This window comes from Strongylocentrotus purpuratus, unplaced genomic scaffold (genome assembly GCF_000002235.5).
Source record: "Strongylocentrotus purpuratus isolate Spur 01 unplaced genomic scaffold, Spur_5.0 spur5_scaffold_21, whole genome shotgun sequence".
Classification (NCBI taxonomy): domain Eukaryota; kingdom Metazoa; phylum Echinodermata; class Echinoidea; order Camarodonta; family Strongylocentrotidae; genus Strongylocentrotus; species Strongylocentrotus purpuratus.
This window is the reverse complement of record NW_022145607.1, coordinates 6974113-6990399: the sequence shown is the minus strand read 5'-3', so window position 1 is coordinate 6990399 and position 16287 is coordinate 6974113. Positions and strand designations below refer to the sequence as shown.

The window sequence follows — 16287 nt, the reverse complement described above, 5'->3', positions numbered from 1 at the left end:
TATTGCATTTTCCTGAAACCTATATGTGATAATACTGCCTAATCAGGGGCGGCACTAACATATTTAAAGGAAGGCGAAACAGTCTAAAAAACCTAATATCTCATAGCTTGCCATATGGATGCATGCACGCTATCGTTATAGTGCTTTATTCATGCGAGCAAACCACTGCTATGGTGCCATGTGCTTGCGTGCACACTTTTTGAGCAGCAGTATATTGTTCATGCTAATTGTAGTGTGCTGTGTGTTTGGCACGCGCTATTCATAGAACCATCGCGTTAATCAGATTATCTCAATATAAACATGGCACTGAGGGATTTGGGGCTTGGCACAATGGGGATTAGCCCTGTGGCATGATAAGAGATATTCCGTAGCAATATATGTTACCAACATTTATAGCAAGGACTGGGCTGGGGGTGCCTCGGCTCCCCCAACAGTCTCAATGACGAACAGGTTGAGCCAGCGTAGTAACAAGTTTTCAAATCTAGGTCAGTGTTATGCAAATTAGCTACATACCACGAAATGAACATATTAAACTAGTTGCCAACTTGTGTTTTTGCAAGTAATCTTTTTTTGAGGCTTTTTCTCGGAATTAGAAGTCTCATTGTCGTTATCGTTGTTGTTCGGGTCTGACCAATTATATTTGTGTAAAAACTGCCTGATCTGGAGAAACTTCTCGTCATTTCCTCTAGTAGCTCTTGGATTACGTTGAATGAATGATATCCAAATGGATATTTACTAAGCTATTCTTAATCTTATATAACATGGAAAGGTTATGATACTTCCCTCTCTCTCTCTCTCTTCACTTCCTTACTCTTTCTCTCTCTATCTCTCTCTCTCTTTCATTATTGTTGTTCTGGCCATCCCATTTCCTTTATGCATTGCTTTCACGTATATTTATTGTATGGACATTTTTGTTGTACTTATGATGAGGACGTCATCTCAAAGTGTGCCCATGGCGACCCATTTTTTTCTTCTATGTATGATTTTATGTGACCATTAATGCTAAAATATCATAATTTAATGACGTATATGGAAAATAAATGAACTAAAAACGCTAAGGCTTACTTGGATTCATCGGGCTATCGCGTCCGGTCAGGTGGTCGCATCACATGACCTTTCGTGAAACGTAAGCGGAAGATCACGCGACTTTTCTTAGATTTGCTGTAGGGTTTCCAGAAAAAGTTAGGTAAATTGGACCAGACCATTTGTAGCATGTAACATAACCAATGGGCACAGGCTTCAAAAACTGTTCTTGTGTCAAAGATATTGGTGTAACTTTGCAATGCTTCAAAATACACAGCTGGCGCGAACGGTATTCTATTGTCTATATTTTTTTCTTGTATTTTCCAGAATATGAGAAAATAATTGCGTCGGAATAGGCCTCGAAAGAAAGATTTTCAAGTATAATTTGACACCAACGCTTACATAGCACTGCACGTACTTGCACAATTCGAATCAGGAAACATAATCGATAACCCCGTGTTTGAGACTCTGTATCCCAGCAACGGGTTACCCTACGCATACAGCATTTTCACTTCCCAGTGTGGAGTTTATCCCTCCCTGTCATATATCAAAATCAAGCTGATTGGTCTAGAAAATTCGTCGGAAACCTTGAAAAAGTAAGAACATTCATCTTTTCCATCCAATCACATTTGGCGACACTCCGAGCTCATTAGCATAGTGAGAGTTACTGTGTGTGTAGGGTCATGAATTATTCATGAGACGTACCTGTGCGCGCTGAGCAAAGAAAGACACGCACAGATCCACTTTAGTGGGATTTCGGCCTGAAACTTTTCCATATGACGGATATGTCTCCATAATAAGTCGGGTAACGCGACATTTCGACCCGACGCGATGCCCGATGATTCGGAATAAGCCAACGCTAACGTGGCAAAGCAGTTCAACAGTCCTAGCCACAAAACGAGTGACTTGTAAGTGAGAATCGACATAGATGATTTCCGATCTGATGCGGCCAGGAAGGAAAGAGAGAAACGCCCTATCCACTATGTCGGTTGTCTCCAACCGATGAACGTATCTTTCTGCCCTTTTCCTATCATTTGATTTTGTCTCAAATTTGTTTTGTCTCCATTTATTTTTGTTCTCTTTTTCTCCCTATCTCTTTTTTTTCTTCCAGTTTTTGGTTGTCCCTCCCCACCCCCCTTTGTTTTCCTTGTCTCTCTTCCTCTCCTTTCTATGGTGGCTCCAAGGGACACGCAAACGCAAAAATGTGACGTATACCGGCCTATGCAACAAATTTTTCGTTTTTTACGTCCAAGAGGTAAAAAAAAAGTAAGGTATACCTATGCAACAATTTCTTTTGTCTTTTACGTTCAAAACGTGAAAATAAAAAATTGACGTCTACCTTTGTTCGTTATTTTTTTTTTTAATTCTGTACTCAATGGCCCTGAAGGGACACGCAGACGTGAAAATCGGCTGGAAAATCTAAATCCAATATTCATGTCTGCGTCTTCCAAACGGGAAACGCAGACGTGAAAAATTGACGTGAATTTTTATTTCAGTTATGCCTAGGTCACATATGCCGCGGCGGCCGTGTGGTCTAAAATATCTACTGCCAATAGCAATTATAGGACCATCGCAGCATTCCCACGGTCACATACGGTAGCAGCCACATATGTCAATGTAGCCGCACTGCGTATTCTGAATTTGTGGAGAAAGAAAATCTGCGACTGCCGTAAGGCCTTTGTAGTGATGACGCACGGTCGTCCCTGCGTCGGCTTTTTGACAAATACTACGGCAGACGCGAAGACATATCCACAATGTGCCCGCAAGGCGGCCGAAATGGGACCATATGGCGACCATTCGGCCAGACTGATGCTACCGCTTCACCCCTGGAGTATATAAAACGCAAGGCTACCGTACGCCCGACGTACGGTCGCCTATGAACCTCCCTACGTCATGGCTACGGCGTGTCTAGTTGCTACGACGAATCAAGAACTGAAAACAGTTATAACTCCGCGTTATTATCCCACGGCGACCCGTACGGCCTGTAAAGATTGGAATACGCTCTACGATGACCCAGAGGCCGCCACAAATATCTCTCGATTTCGGGGCGTACGACCGCCGTATCCTGGCCGTAGAGCAAACGTGACCTAGGCATAAGCTGAGCACCCGGAACAGCTTTATCTCGACAATATTGTACACCACTTCATTCTATTTGATGGACTAAGATTGGCATATACTAGAAGGCCTAGATACATCACGCTTTGACATTAGTAAACATATTTTGCCTGTACCAAGCAATTACATATTTTTGTGCATTGTTGTCGTTTGCCTCTCCCTCTCCTATCACAACTTTTTATTCTCTTTCTGTTTCTTTCTCTCTCTCTCTCTCTCTTTCTCTCTCTCTTCTCTCTCGATCTCTTCCTTCTTTCTCCCTCCTAATCTGTCTCTCCCCTCTTTATATCCCAATCTGTCTACCCTCTCCCTTTCTCGTATTCTCTCTCCCAATGTCCCTTTCTCTCTCTCTCCCTCCTATAGCGCTATCCCCTTTCTCCAAATCTGTCTCTCCCTTCTCTCTCCCAATCTGTTTCTCCCCCCCCCCCCTCTCTCTCTCTCTCTCTCTCTCTCCTCTTTTTCGTTTCTCTCTTCCAATCTGTCTCCCACCTCTCTCTCTCTCTCTCTCTCTCTCTCTTTCTGTACTATGTGTATTCGAAATTTCTTGGCATTTACCATAATACATGTAAATCCATTTCCAAGCATGCAAGTCATGACACAATGGAAACATTATTATTTTTAGTTGTTTTCACGAAATGTAAAGAATTGTTTTATAATTTATTAATGATTACTGTCTTCAATTGCTACTGAAATACATGCAAAGTTGCCTCACGAAATTACATACAAGTAGTTAATTATTTATAAACTTTTTTTCATGAAGATTATGATATACAGGTGTATTAATTATTATTACAAATGAACATATAACATATTTTTGTTTAAATATGAAATACCAGGTACATAGTGTACATCACATGGTCTTTAGTTATGTTACATTGAATGAATTGGTTTGAATACAAACAGAAAATAAAACATATCAAAAAAGGTTTTAGGAAAATCGGATAACTATTTAAAAAAATTATGAATTTTTAATGGCATGATAACCTGGGGAACACAATGAAAACCACTTCAAGTGGCGAATTGACAACTCGGTTATGAGCATGTAACGTCATTGGTGCATAAATAACTATTTTGGGGTATATGTTAATACTGTAGCGATTTAGCCAAAATGTCCTTTCCCCATTTTTTAGTACTTTAAACGAACATATTCGGTGTGTGGGACTCCTATTTCACAGTTTTACGGAAGATTTAATCTTTCAAACAGAGGTAGAATTACTCGTGTGAATCCTTACCTATGTCCTGGTAGGACAAGAATTACTTGTCTTGTTTCCTCAGTAAATTACCTTAAAATAGAACCCATTTAATTGGGATACTTCTACAATAAATAACTATTTCCTGAGTGTTTATTCATGAAAATGTACATGTACGATGTATTAAGATTTGAAAGATGTGTTTGTAAGAAGCGCATGGTCCCATGGTTGACCTAAAAAAGCTGACCTTACCCCCCCCCCCCCCCAACTGAGCAAAATGTCAAATTTTCAAATTTCGAGACCAAAAAAAAAAAAAAAATGTGTCCTCTTACCCCCCCCCCCCCCCCCCCCCCCCGCTTATTCAGCGGTCGGCTGAGTCGTTGCGATTTTTTTGGGACCAAAAAAAAAAAAAAAGTGACCTCTTACCCCCCCCCCCCCCCCCCCCCCCCCCCCCCCCCCCCCCCCTTATTCAGCGGCTGGCTGAGTCGTTGCGAAATTTTCGGCCCGATTTATAAATGTTAAACCCCCCCCCTTGAAAAAATCCTGCGTACGCGCCTGGCAACAACCAAGGTCTCCTCGTCTTTCTCTATTATACTTGTACTGTTATGATTATATTTTGTCACATGTGTTTTCTGGAAGACAAATCAACTTGATACTTGATACTAAATTAAGTAAAGAACTGCAGGTTGTCTTTGTCCTCTACAGATACATCAAACGAGGCATCTAAAGATAACCTAAGTCATACACTAAGTATCTACAGTATCTATTTACAAGTATAAAATAGCATGTTTAAATTGTACAAGTAACCTAAGAGTGAAACTTAAACTAAATCCTAATCTTAAACTTAATCTAAAAGATGCCTCATGTCTTATAAGGCTCTGGTGACATCAACTACGCTACGGAGGCCCAAAGCCTCACTTTCCGAAGGTTCATTATTGAAGACGGGTAATACCTATCAAATTTTCAAATTTCGAGACCAAAAAAAAAAAAAAAAGGCGCGTACACAGGGGGGGGTGTTTGGGGGGTTAAACCCCCCCTTTGGTAATTTTGTGTGTGTAAACCCCCCTAAATTTCTCTAAACCCCCCCCCCCCCCCCCTTTTGGATTTTTTTTTTTTTTTTTTTTTTTTATTATTAAAAAAAAAAAAAAAAAAAAGAAAATCCCATGGTTGACCTAAAAAAGCTGACCTTACCCCCCCCCCCAACTGAGCAAAATGTCAAATTTTCAAATTTCGAGACCAAAAAAGCTAGCTGGGTTGGTTATTGTTAAAGAGGTTGGTTATTGTTAAAGGGATTGGGTAACTTTGTCTCAGATGTTGATGTGTGTGATATACATGTACAGTTGTGGTACCTTTTAAATTGCCAAAGTCATGTTTAATAGCCAAGTTGGAAGTATTTGTGCTAGTGTCACCGGCAGTATTTGTGCCGGTGTGGTAGGCGATTTGTTCCGGGTTCCGCGGAACAAATCGGCGCGCCGATTTGTTCCTCGGAACGAATCTACTGGATCGACTCGTTCGCAGATACGTTCGAAAGCCGCCGTTCTTATCCGACATTGGCCGAACGTTTCTGCTTATATAATCGCGTATATTTTTATTACTTGTGTCGAATAAACATGGTAAAAATAAATTTTAGCTTTATCTTGATTCTGTGATGATCGAAGCCCGGTAATAGGTGGTTGACGTAACACGATATCATATAAAGCAGCATTCAAACCAAATTAGAAGGCCTGATTAGAAAACACCCCGACATCTGCTTTTACAGGCAAACTAGGCCTATGGCAAATGAACTGCCCTTTTTGCTAGACCACCCAGTCCCCGTGGCTTCGCGACGGCGCTGTTTGTGGTCAATCATTGGCCGCAATTATCAACATATTTGAACAACGGGAATCTGCATTTCTATACAAAGTTCTCAAATTGGCAATCGTTGGTGTAGCTAATTTGGAGAAGTTTGATTGGTTGCAAAGGCCGACCAGAATAGTTCATTTTGCTTTAGGGGTGTACCATGGCGTGTATTCAATAATACGTGAGCACGCACGCTCTCCGATGAGATTCGGAACGGATCGGCGGCTAAATATCCCGCCGATTTGTTCCACGGAATGAATCGCCTGGCCGGAACCGATCGCCTGTGACTAGCGGAACGAATCTACGAATCCGGAACAAATCGGCGGGTACATATCCAGGCGATCGGTTCCGGAGGAACCGATCGCCTGCACGGAACAAATCGCCTATGACACCGGCAGTATTTGAGCCGGCAGTATTTGAGCCGGCAGTATTTGTACTTTGATCAATTTGGCATGTTTATTTGTATGACCATAGACATGTAAGATGTATTCTTTGTTATTCATTAGTGGTTACATCTTAATATTTTAATAGGTATTACCCGTCTTCAATAATGAACCTTCGGAAAGTGAGGCTTTGGGCCTCCGTAGCGTAGTTGATGTCACCAGAGCCTTATAAGACATGAGGCATCTTTTAGATTAAGTTTAAGATTAGGATTTAGTTTAAGTTTCACTCTTAGGTTACTTGTACAATTTAAACATGCTATTTTATACTTGTAAATAGATACTGTAGATACTTAGTGTATGACTTAGGTTATCTTTAGATGCCTCGTTTGATGTATCTGTAGAGGACAAAGACAACCTGCAGTTCTTTACTTAATTTAGTATCAAGTATCAAGTTGATTTGTCTTCCAGAAAACACATGTGACAAAATATAATCATAACAGTACAAGTATAATAGAGAAAGACGAGGAGACCTTGGTTGTTGCCAGGCGCGTACGCAGGATTTTTTCAAGGGGGGGTTTTAACATTTATAAATCGGGCCGAAAATTTCGCAACGACTCAGCCAGCCGCTGAATAAGCGGGGGGGGGGGGGGGGGGGGGGGTAAGAGGTCACTTTTTTTTTTTTTTTTGGTCCCAAAAAAATCGCAACGACTCAGCCGACCGCTGAATAAGCGGGGGGGGGGGGGGGGGGGGGGGGGGGGGGGGGGGGGGGGGGGGGGGGGGGTAAGAGGACACATTTTTTTTTTTTTTTTGGTCTCGAAATTTGAAAATTGACATTTTGCTCAGTTGGGGGGGGGGTAAGGTCAGCTTTTTAGGTCAACCATGGGATTTTTTTTTTTTTTTTTTTTTTTTTAATAATAAAAAAAAATAAAAAAAAAAAAATCCAAAAGGGGGGGGGGGGGTTTTAGAGAAATTTAGGGGGGGTTTACACACACAAAATTACCAAAGGGGGGGTTTAACCCCCCCAAACACCCCCCCTGTGTACGCGCCTTTTTTTTTTTTTGGTCTCGAAATTTGAAAATTTGACATTTTGCTCAGTTGGGGGGGGGGGGGGTAAGGTCAGCTTTTTTAGGTCAACCATGGGATTTTTTTTTTTTTTTTTTTTTTTTTTAATAATAAAAAAAATAAAAAAAAAAAAAATCCAAAAGGGGGGGGGGGGGGTTTTAGAGAAATTTAGGGGGGGTTTACACACACAAAATTACCAAAGGGGGGTTTAACCCCCCAAACACCCCCCCTGTGTACGCGCCTTTTTTTTTTTTTTTGTCTCGAAATTTGAAAATTTGACATTTTGCTCAGTTGGGGGGGGGGGGGGTAAGGTCAGCTTTTTTAGGTCAACCATGGGATTTTTTTTTTTTTTTTTTTTTTTTAATAATAAAAAAAAAAAAAAAAAAAAAAAACCAAAAGGGGGGGGGGGGGGGGTTTTAGAGAAATTTAGGGGGGGTTTACACACACAAAATTACCAAAGGGGGGTTTAACCCCCCCAAACACCCCCCCTGTGTACGCGCCTGGTTGTTGCACAGCTTTTTGAGTTAAGGCCCCCTCACATGATGCGACAAAGATAACTGATTCATGAATACAACAACAGATAAGGAATATATAAAACTATTTACAAAATACTCTCAGAGAACAACTACCCAACGATGCATCGACCACAGCATGGACGACTTCAACAAGTATACCCGAAGATGCGCACATCCCCATCACACCGGGTGAGCTAACAAACTCACCGTGTGTGTGAACAAATGTATCATATGAGCAAAATCAACCCACCCATGGGAGGGCAAACTTATATAGAAAAACCCAAGCTGACACCAAATCGAGACATCAATGAGTTATTGCTCTCTGAGTGCAGAGGTCAATAACGACAAGTAGGAATATATGGGATATGTACAGATGGGAAAGAAGAAGAAAAAGAAAAGGGATAAAGCAGTGGCGGATCCAGGGGGGGGGCCGAAACGGCCGCGGCCCCCCCCCCCCCTATTGGCGGCGCAAAAAAAGGGGAAAAAAAAGAGGAAGAAAAGAAGAGAAAAAAGAAAGGAGAAGAGAAAGGAAAAAAGAAGAGAAAAGAGAAGAGAAAAAATAAAGAAAACCCCCCCCCCCCTCCCTCCAACTCCGGGGTCGGAGGGACCGAATTTGTGTTCCCTAAATTCCGAATAAGAGTTACTTTTCACGAAACAAAGTCCGTCCCGCAATACACAAAAATCCGGCCCGTACTGACTTTACACACCGGAGATGGAGGGGTGCTTTCAAAGAGAGGGAACACACATGTGCGTACCCTAGATAACACTGAGTGGGTGGGGGGGGGGGGGGGAGGTGGGGAAAAGAAAAGTCGGTGAGAAAGGGGGAAAGACAAGGAAATGGCGCTAAGTGACAGTAACGACAAATATGGAAAAACTGTAATTGGGAGATTTGGGGTCATTCCTGAAGGCTTGGCAAACGTTATTGCATAGAGGGAGGCCGGGCCGGCCGCATAAAATCTCGAGCCGCGGATTCAAAGTTAAACGTTAAGAACAGCCCCTGCGGTCATCACTCTTAGTGAGAAATTTAAAAAGGGCACAATATTTTGGATGTCTTTTAAATAGAAGTTATATACTCAACAGTCAAATTTTAAATTAACGATTGGGCCGCTTCACAACTCTTATTTTGCCCTTCATTTGAATTCAGCTCATATCGACTCGCTTGTGCTTGTATTTGAACTCATGTTGGTAGTAATCATGGACAGGGGCGGCAATCCTGGGCTCAATATGGGGACACGTCTCCCAGGAAATTTAGAAATATAGCTAGAAAGAAATATAGCGGAAATAACGTATATATTGGGCTTAGGGATTTTCTATAATGCATAATTTCAGCATTCGACATTGCAAAATCTCGCTTGGTCGCTACGCCCCGGCCCCGGCCCTCGCCCGATAACACAAAACTTTTGACGCTCCCGGCCGTGATTTATCCATGGTTGGTGTAATAGATCTTTTTTCCCTTTCATTTCTACTAACCTAATTGTGTGCAATCACAATCATGATTGTTTCATTTTCCCTTTAAAGCAGGCGCGTAGCCAGGGGCGGTAGGGGCAGTAAGATGACATGACGAGATGACAAGATGACGAAAAAAGAGCAGGGGCCGGGAACTCAATTCAGACAATGATTAAGAGTCGAGAATGGTACAAAGAATCGTCTCCTTTCCCTTATAATTAAATGAAACGTCAAAGCTTCCGCGCTTCGCGCGGGAGAGGGGGGGGGGAGGCGGGAACTCAATTCAGACAAGGATTAAGAGTCGAGAACGGTACAACGAATCGTCTTCTTTCTCTAATAATTTAATGAAACGTCAAAGCTTCCGCGCTTCGCGCGAGGGGTGAACTCAATTCAGACAAGGATAAAGAGTCGATGACGGTACAACGAATCATCTTCTTTCTCTAATTATTTAATGAAACATCAACGTTTCCGCGCTTCGCGTGGGAGGGGGAAAACTGAATTCAAACAAGGATTAAGAGACGAGAATGGTAAAACGATTCGTCTACTTCCTCTAATAATGTAATGAACCGTCAAAGCTTACGCGCTACGCGCGGGCAAAGAAAACTTAATTCAGACAAGGATTAAGAGTCGAGAATGGTACAAAGAATCGTCTCCTTTCCCTTATAATTTAATGAAACGTCAAAGCTTCCGCGCTTCGCGCGAGGGGTGAACTCAATTCAGACAAGGATAAAGAGTCGATGACGGTACAACGAATCATCTTCTTTCTCTAATTATTTAATGAAACATCAACGTTTCCGCGCTTCGCGTGGGAGGGGGAAAACTGAATTCAAACAAGGATTAAGAGACGAGAATGGTAAAACGATTCGTCTACTTCCTCTAATAATGTAATGAACCGTCAAAGCTTACGCGCTACGCGCGGGCAAAGAAAACTTAATTCAGACAAGGATTAAGAGTCGAGAATGGTACAAAGAATCGTCTCCTTTCCCTTATAATTTAATGAAACGTCAAAGCTTCCGCGCTTCGCGCGGGAGGGGGCGGGAGGGAACTCAATTCAGACAAGGATTGAGAGTCGAGAACGGTACAACGAATCGTCTTTTTTCTCTAATAATTCAATGAAACGTCAAAGCTTCCGCGCATGACGCGCAGGAGGGGGGGGGGGACTCAATTCAGACAAGGATAAAGAGTGGATGACGGTACAACGAATCATCTTCTTTCATTAAACTATGAAAGGCCAAAGCTTCCGTGCTTCGCGCGGGAGGGGAGGGGGTGAATTCAGTCAAGTAATAAGAGTCGAGAATGGTACAACAAATCTTCTTCTTTAATAATAAATGAAAGGGCAAAGCTTCCGCGCTTCGCGCGGGCGGGAGGAAACTGAATACAAACAAGGATTAAGAGTCGAGAACGGTTCAACGAATCGGCTTCTTTCTCTAATAATTTAATGAAACGTCGAAGCTTCCGTGCTTCGCGCGGGAGGGGGGGGTGAATTCAGTCAAGTAATAAGAGTCGAGAATGGTGCAACAATTCTTTCTCTAATAATTAATGAAAGGGCAAAGGTTCCGCGCTTCGCGCGGGCGGGAGGCAACTGAACACAGACAAGGATTAAGAGTCGAGAATGGTACAATGAATTGTCTTCTTTCTCTAATAATTTAATGCAAGGTCAAAGCTTCCACGCTTCGCGCGAGACGGGGGAAACTGCATTCAAACAAGGATTAAGAGTCGAGAATGTTTAATACAACGAATCGTCTTCTTTCTCTAATAATTTAATTAAACGTTAAGCTTCTGCGTTTTGCGCGGGAGGGAGAAAACTGAATTCAGAGAAGGATTAAGAGTCGAGAATGGAACAACGAATCATCTTCTTTCTCTAATAATTTCATTAAACTATAAATGGTCAAAGCTTCCGCGCTTTGCGCGTGAGGGGGAAAACTGAATTTAGACAAGGAATACGAGTCGAGAATGGTACAACAAATCGTCTTCTTTCTCTAATAATTAATGAAAGGTCAAAGCTTCCGCGATTCGCGCGTAATGGGGGGGGAGGGGGAGGGGGAGAGGGGGAGGGGACAGCGAGCTACCCGAATTTGAGTTTTTTTTTATATCTTTTCTCGTTTATTTTGGTGATAAATAACACTTTCACAAAATACATATTATGCTCAAATTGTTGCTCGCTCGCTTCGCTCACTAGCCGAATTGTGAAACCAGAAAATTACTTTTTCGGATAAGCGCTATAGCACCCCCCCCCCCCCCCGATGAAAATGTCAAAAATTGTACCGGTATGGTGCTTCTAATATGACCTTGAAAAAACGGTCGGCGCAATTTCCAAATTTCCGGCCCCCCCTATTGGAAAATCCTGGATCCGCGCCTGGATAAAGGGGTTATGTCAAATCAAGGAATAACGAAAAATAGATCGAGAGTAGAGTTAAATATGCTACAGTCCACACAAAAATAAAGCTTGATAACACATTCATGTGTCATCGACATACAATTAAGCATTTGTTATAGTAGTATCAAGTGAATTCCAGAACCTGGGGCCAGTGGACATTAGAGTATTCAGAGTGAATGTTGTTCTTGCATCTGGTAAATGGAGAGCAGAAGCCTGTCTAGTATTATAGCTGTGAATTTGACAATGCCTTTGCTCCTATATGTAAGTAGTTACTCTAAATATGTTGTGAATCACACACTCTCTCTCTCTCTCTCTCTCTGACCTTGGAATGTGTACGGTTAGAAACATTGAATATAAATTACTTAGAGTTTATTACAGTTAATAACAAGTTGTGACAATTATCGATAGTGGACGGTTAAGTGTAAGTTTAGCACTGAATTTACAGACAGCAAGGGATGAATCCCTAGACAAACTGGTTGTCTTAAGATTGAAGTACGTTTAAAACTGATTAGTTAATTCTGGAAGTTAGCGATAGGTATAGGAATTAGAAATTCGAGGCTATAACTTGTTGTAAAGACCTAAGGATTAAAAATCGCATGGTTATGCCGACAGAGTGAGCTACCATGTCGAGATTAGGGGTGGATAGACCCGTGAGGAAAACTCCCGTTGATCGGTGATTACGAATACTATATGTTGATTATGCTATAGGCAATAAGAAGAAAGGCAGTTCAGCATTTGGACTTGAACTTGGAACTGTCCGTCTTCAGGAGTGAAGACGGACAGTCAATCTGTCCGAAACGTCGAGTCTACTCTCCTGCTCCTGCTCTGCAACTCTACTCGCCGACTCAAGCCAGCTTCTCTCATCTACTCCACTCTCCAATTCAATCCAGTCTTCTACTCAAACCTCTCATCCTGTCTACAACTTTCTGGTTTACAGTCCTTTTCAGGACTATACTCACTTCCGAAAGATACTCTTCCTTCCAACCTCCACTTTCTCACCTTTCCATTTCACTTCTATTTCTATCCACTTTCCTTAGTCCTTCTAGGACTTTACACATGGTGTACCGTAAACATCTGTATATAATGTACATTTGAACTCTTATACTTAGTAATTGAATTGCATACATTTTCGAGTTGAATTACGTCGACGTTGAATTAGGCATGAAAGCCTAACTGTTAATTGAAATTTATTAATGAAGTGTAACTTGTTATTTGTTCACCTGAACAATTAGGCTGACAGATTCATTCTTACAGTAAAACATGTCTGGTTACACATTAGTTACAGTAGTTAAGTGTGAATGGTGATTGGTACTTTTACATCTTCTTTAGATAGCGCGATTGAGAACTTGAAGAACGAAATCATTGTCTGGTTTTATTCAGACACGTATCCATATCATTGTGCCTTTAGATTGCTCGCTACCTTATGGGAGGATTGTGATAGAGGACGTGAGAGAAAGTGCCCCAAGTTACAAGTGCGAATAATGTGTATGTCTGTGTGCGTGTACAGGAGAACGTGTGTGCCTGTCGCATGTTTGCAGTGCTGTGTGTTGTACAGATCTTTAGAGAATTCGAGTTGAACGAGTTTGATACAGATATTAGGATTAAATCATGCCTACAGAGAACACTGATAGAGAATAATTCAGTTCGAATGATGATGATTTAACTCACCTAAATGAAGAAATCGTATGTGCTATTTGTGGTGATGAACGGTGTGAAGATGAGCCAGTCTGCTCGTGGCATGAGTTGAATAGGCGCGAAAGTTTACGAGAGCCCAGGGTTCAGGTCAAAGGTTGACCCTTGAGTGCGTTGTGTTGATTTAAAGAGGCACGTATGAGCCAATGAGAAGGCTGTGATTGGTGAATAATTAAGCCATTTAATTATCGTTTGTTGTGTGATCCAGCAGGTCTGGTATTTATCTCTTTACAACAATATACAGTTGTAAAGAGAAGAGAATCTAGCGCTCTTAATAAAGACTAGATGGTGGCAGCTTACTATATGTTGAGATAGTTTACTTGATTTTGGTGGCAAAGTAAAAGGCAAAATCCACCCTCTTTCTCTCATATGGAATTACATCACCCACCCCTCTTCCTTTTTAAAACCCTTCTGTTCTTCCTTCCTCTTATCTTATCTCTTCTTTCTTTTCATCATCATCTTATTAACCCCCCCCCCCCCTATTTCGCCACAATACTAAAAAATGAAGAAAAAAATGATATTGATTCTCTGATTGTTTACACAATTTCATATATCATTTTGGAATTCAGAAATCCCAAACTAAACAACAACAAAAAATGCATGCAGTTCATCTGACTTAAGCCCTCTTTATAGTTACTATAAACAAATGTTGAATAAATTGAATATCACATGCAATAATTATAAAAAATGTTGTCCTTTTTCAAACAGTATTCGAGATCTAAACGGTAATGTCTATATACATCATAATTCCAGTACAATACAGGTAAATTGTCATCATGATTGAGAATGGGAAAACTAAACAAAACAGTTGAATTCAAATATGGTATAGTTCTACTTTCAGGTTTTCATACAGCTGGAAAAAGGAAAATCACAACACAAATGAATTCCTTAACATGATAATTTATCAAAGTGTCAGACATGGAATAAAATATAATTTTGTTTCTCTCACATTGAGTAGACAATAAATGCAAACGAATAAATATGTAAAAATGTATTGTTAAATGTACCAGCCATGATGAGTGATGGAGTTGTTGATGTGCTAGGAAGTCTAGTTTTGTCTTCACTGCTTCTAGGCTTTGGAGGCTTGCATTTCTCAACAGGCTACAAGGGACAAAGATGAAAATAGTTTGGAAAAAGAAATGGTTAATTCTCCTAAAATTCACAGATTTCATTAATCATTGTGCTTTAATGAAACAGCAATTATATTGGCATTTGTGTAGTAACTGAGGATACATGTTTTTATATTCCAGATAGATCTTCAAATATAAACAAAGATGTTCATTTATGTACAACATAAACCTGCAAACTACTTGGTATTCATAGAAGACTTTTTTTTGTCATGTTCTGTTCCCTTCTCATGAATATGCCAATATATACAGCATAATTCAGATGATCAAGGAAGAAGATAATGTTTGGAATAGCACCTCGGCGACTTCTGGTTCTCTGGCCAATGCGCCTAAACACTCTGCTTCAAAGTGGTTCGAGCACACGGTGGACTCCTGGCTTGGAGTCCACTTGGCCCTCCTCATCTTGACAAGCCATTCATTCAAAAGGACTAAACCAGCTTTGGGAAACCTGGAAATTAATAGAAAACAAAATAATGGAGGATGAGTGGGATTTCTGAGAATAAGGCTTCACTTCATTTGCCTTTGTCCTATATGTATGCATGATACCATAGGGGATGTGTGTCCAGACAATGATAACAAAAATTAACTGGTCAATTTTTGCTGTTTGATTTTACAAAATAAATAAAGACCCCATCAAGCATTTTTTTAATATTTGCAATTCATAATCTTGTTAACATCACAGCATAGTGACAGTTTGCATGAACCTGTCCAGATCAATTTCACAAAGCAAAGCATTCCAAAGGCGAAAGCCAAAGCTTCATGTCACTCGTCAGAAAAGTTTTCGAATCCAAATTCGAAGTTCATGTATAAACACATGATACCACATCGAATTCTGACCGATCAATAAGTATATTTCAATGGTTATACATAAAAGTGCTTATCCCATTCCTTTGTATGATTTACATGTGGTGTTTTAAGCTGTGTTTTAATTGTTTACCTTATAATTTGGACGATTGTTTATCTTCTTTTCTCGGAGACAGTAGATTGTAAATATATTCACCCCCTCATCCTTGAAATATTTATTGGTTACTGAATCATCATAGGTTATAACAATAATGTGACAATGTCTTTACATGAGTATAAAACATAAGTTAAATTACATTTCCACATTCAGTAAATCATAGATACATACGCTCGAAGAGGTGATGATACAGAAGGGCTACAGCCTAAGCGTGACAGCTTGATACGCTTGCAGCCCAGAAACATTTAAAATCATAACGATTGTAAAGTAAAGTAAATTACAGAACATAATTGGGGGAAAATAACAAAAAATAAACAGTGACTTGCAACCAAAAAAAAAAAATGGGATAGAGGGTGCATGGGAGGGGGATTTTCCTGCTATATCAAGGAAATGCTGACAAACATATATGATATCATGTGTTAATTTAAGAGATTTGTCAATATTTGCTCAATAAAATTGATTTCACACTTTTCTTAAAAGTATATACTGACTTCAAGTTACGGATGTCAACGGACAGTGAGTTCCAAATATCCGGACCAGAATGTCTTATAGATTTCATA

The 16287-nt window shown here is 40.6% G+C and overlaps 1 protein-coding gene across 1 annotated transcript in view; it reads right to left on the bottom strand.

The window, feature by feature from the left end:
* The window catches only part of LOC115928192 (transmembrane protein 272-like), a 34702-nt gene extending 19534 nt beyond the window's left edge, over positions 1 to 15168 (bottom strand). Inside the window, exons 1-2 of the mRNA XM_030995109.1 lie at positions 15064 to 15168; positions 14647 to 14740 (exon numbers count right to left, since the gene is read on the bottom strand). Of these exons, the coding sequence (XP_030850969.1) occupies positions 14647 to 14740; positions 15064 to 15168 (199 nt within the window). The remainder of the gene's footprint in view (positions 1 to 14646; positions 14741 to 15063) is intronic.
* Between the last annotated feature and the right edge of the window lie 1119 nt (positions 15169 to 16287).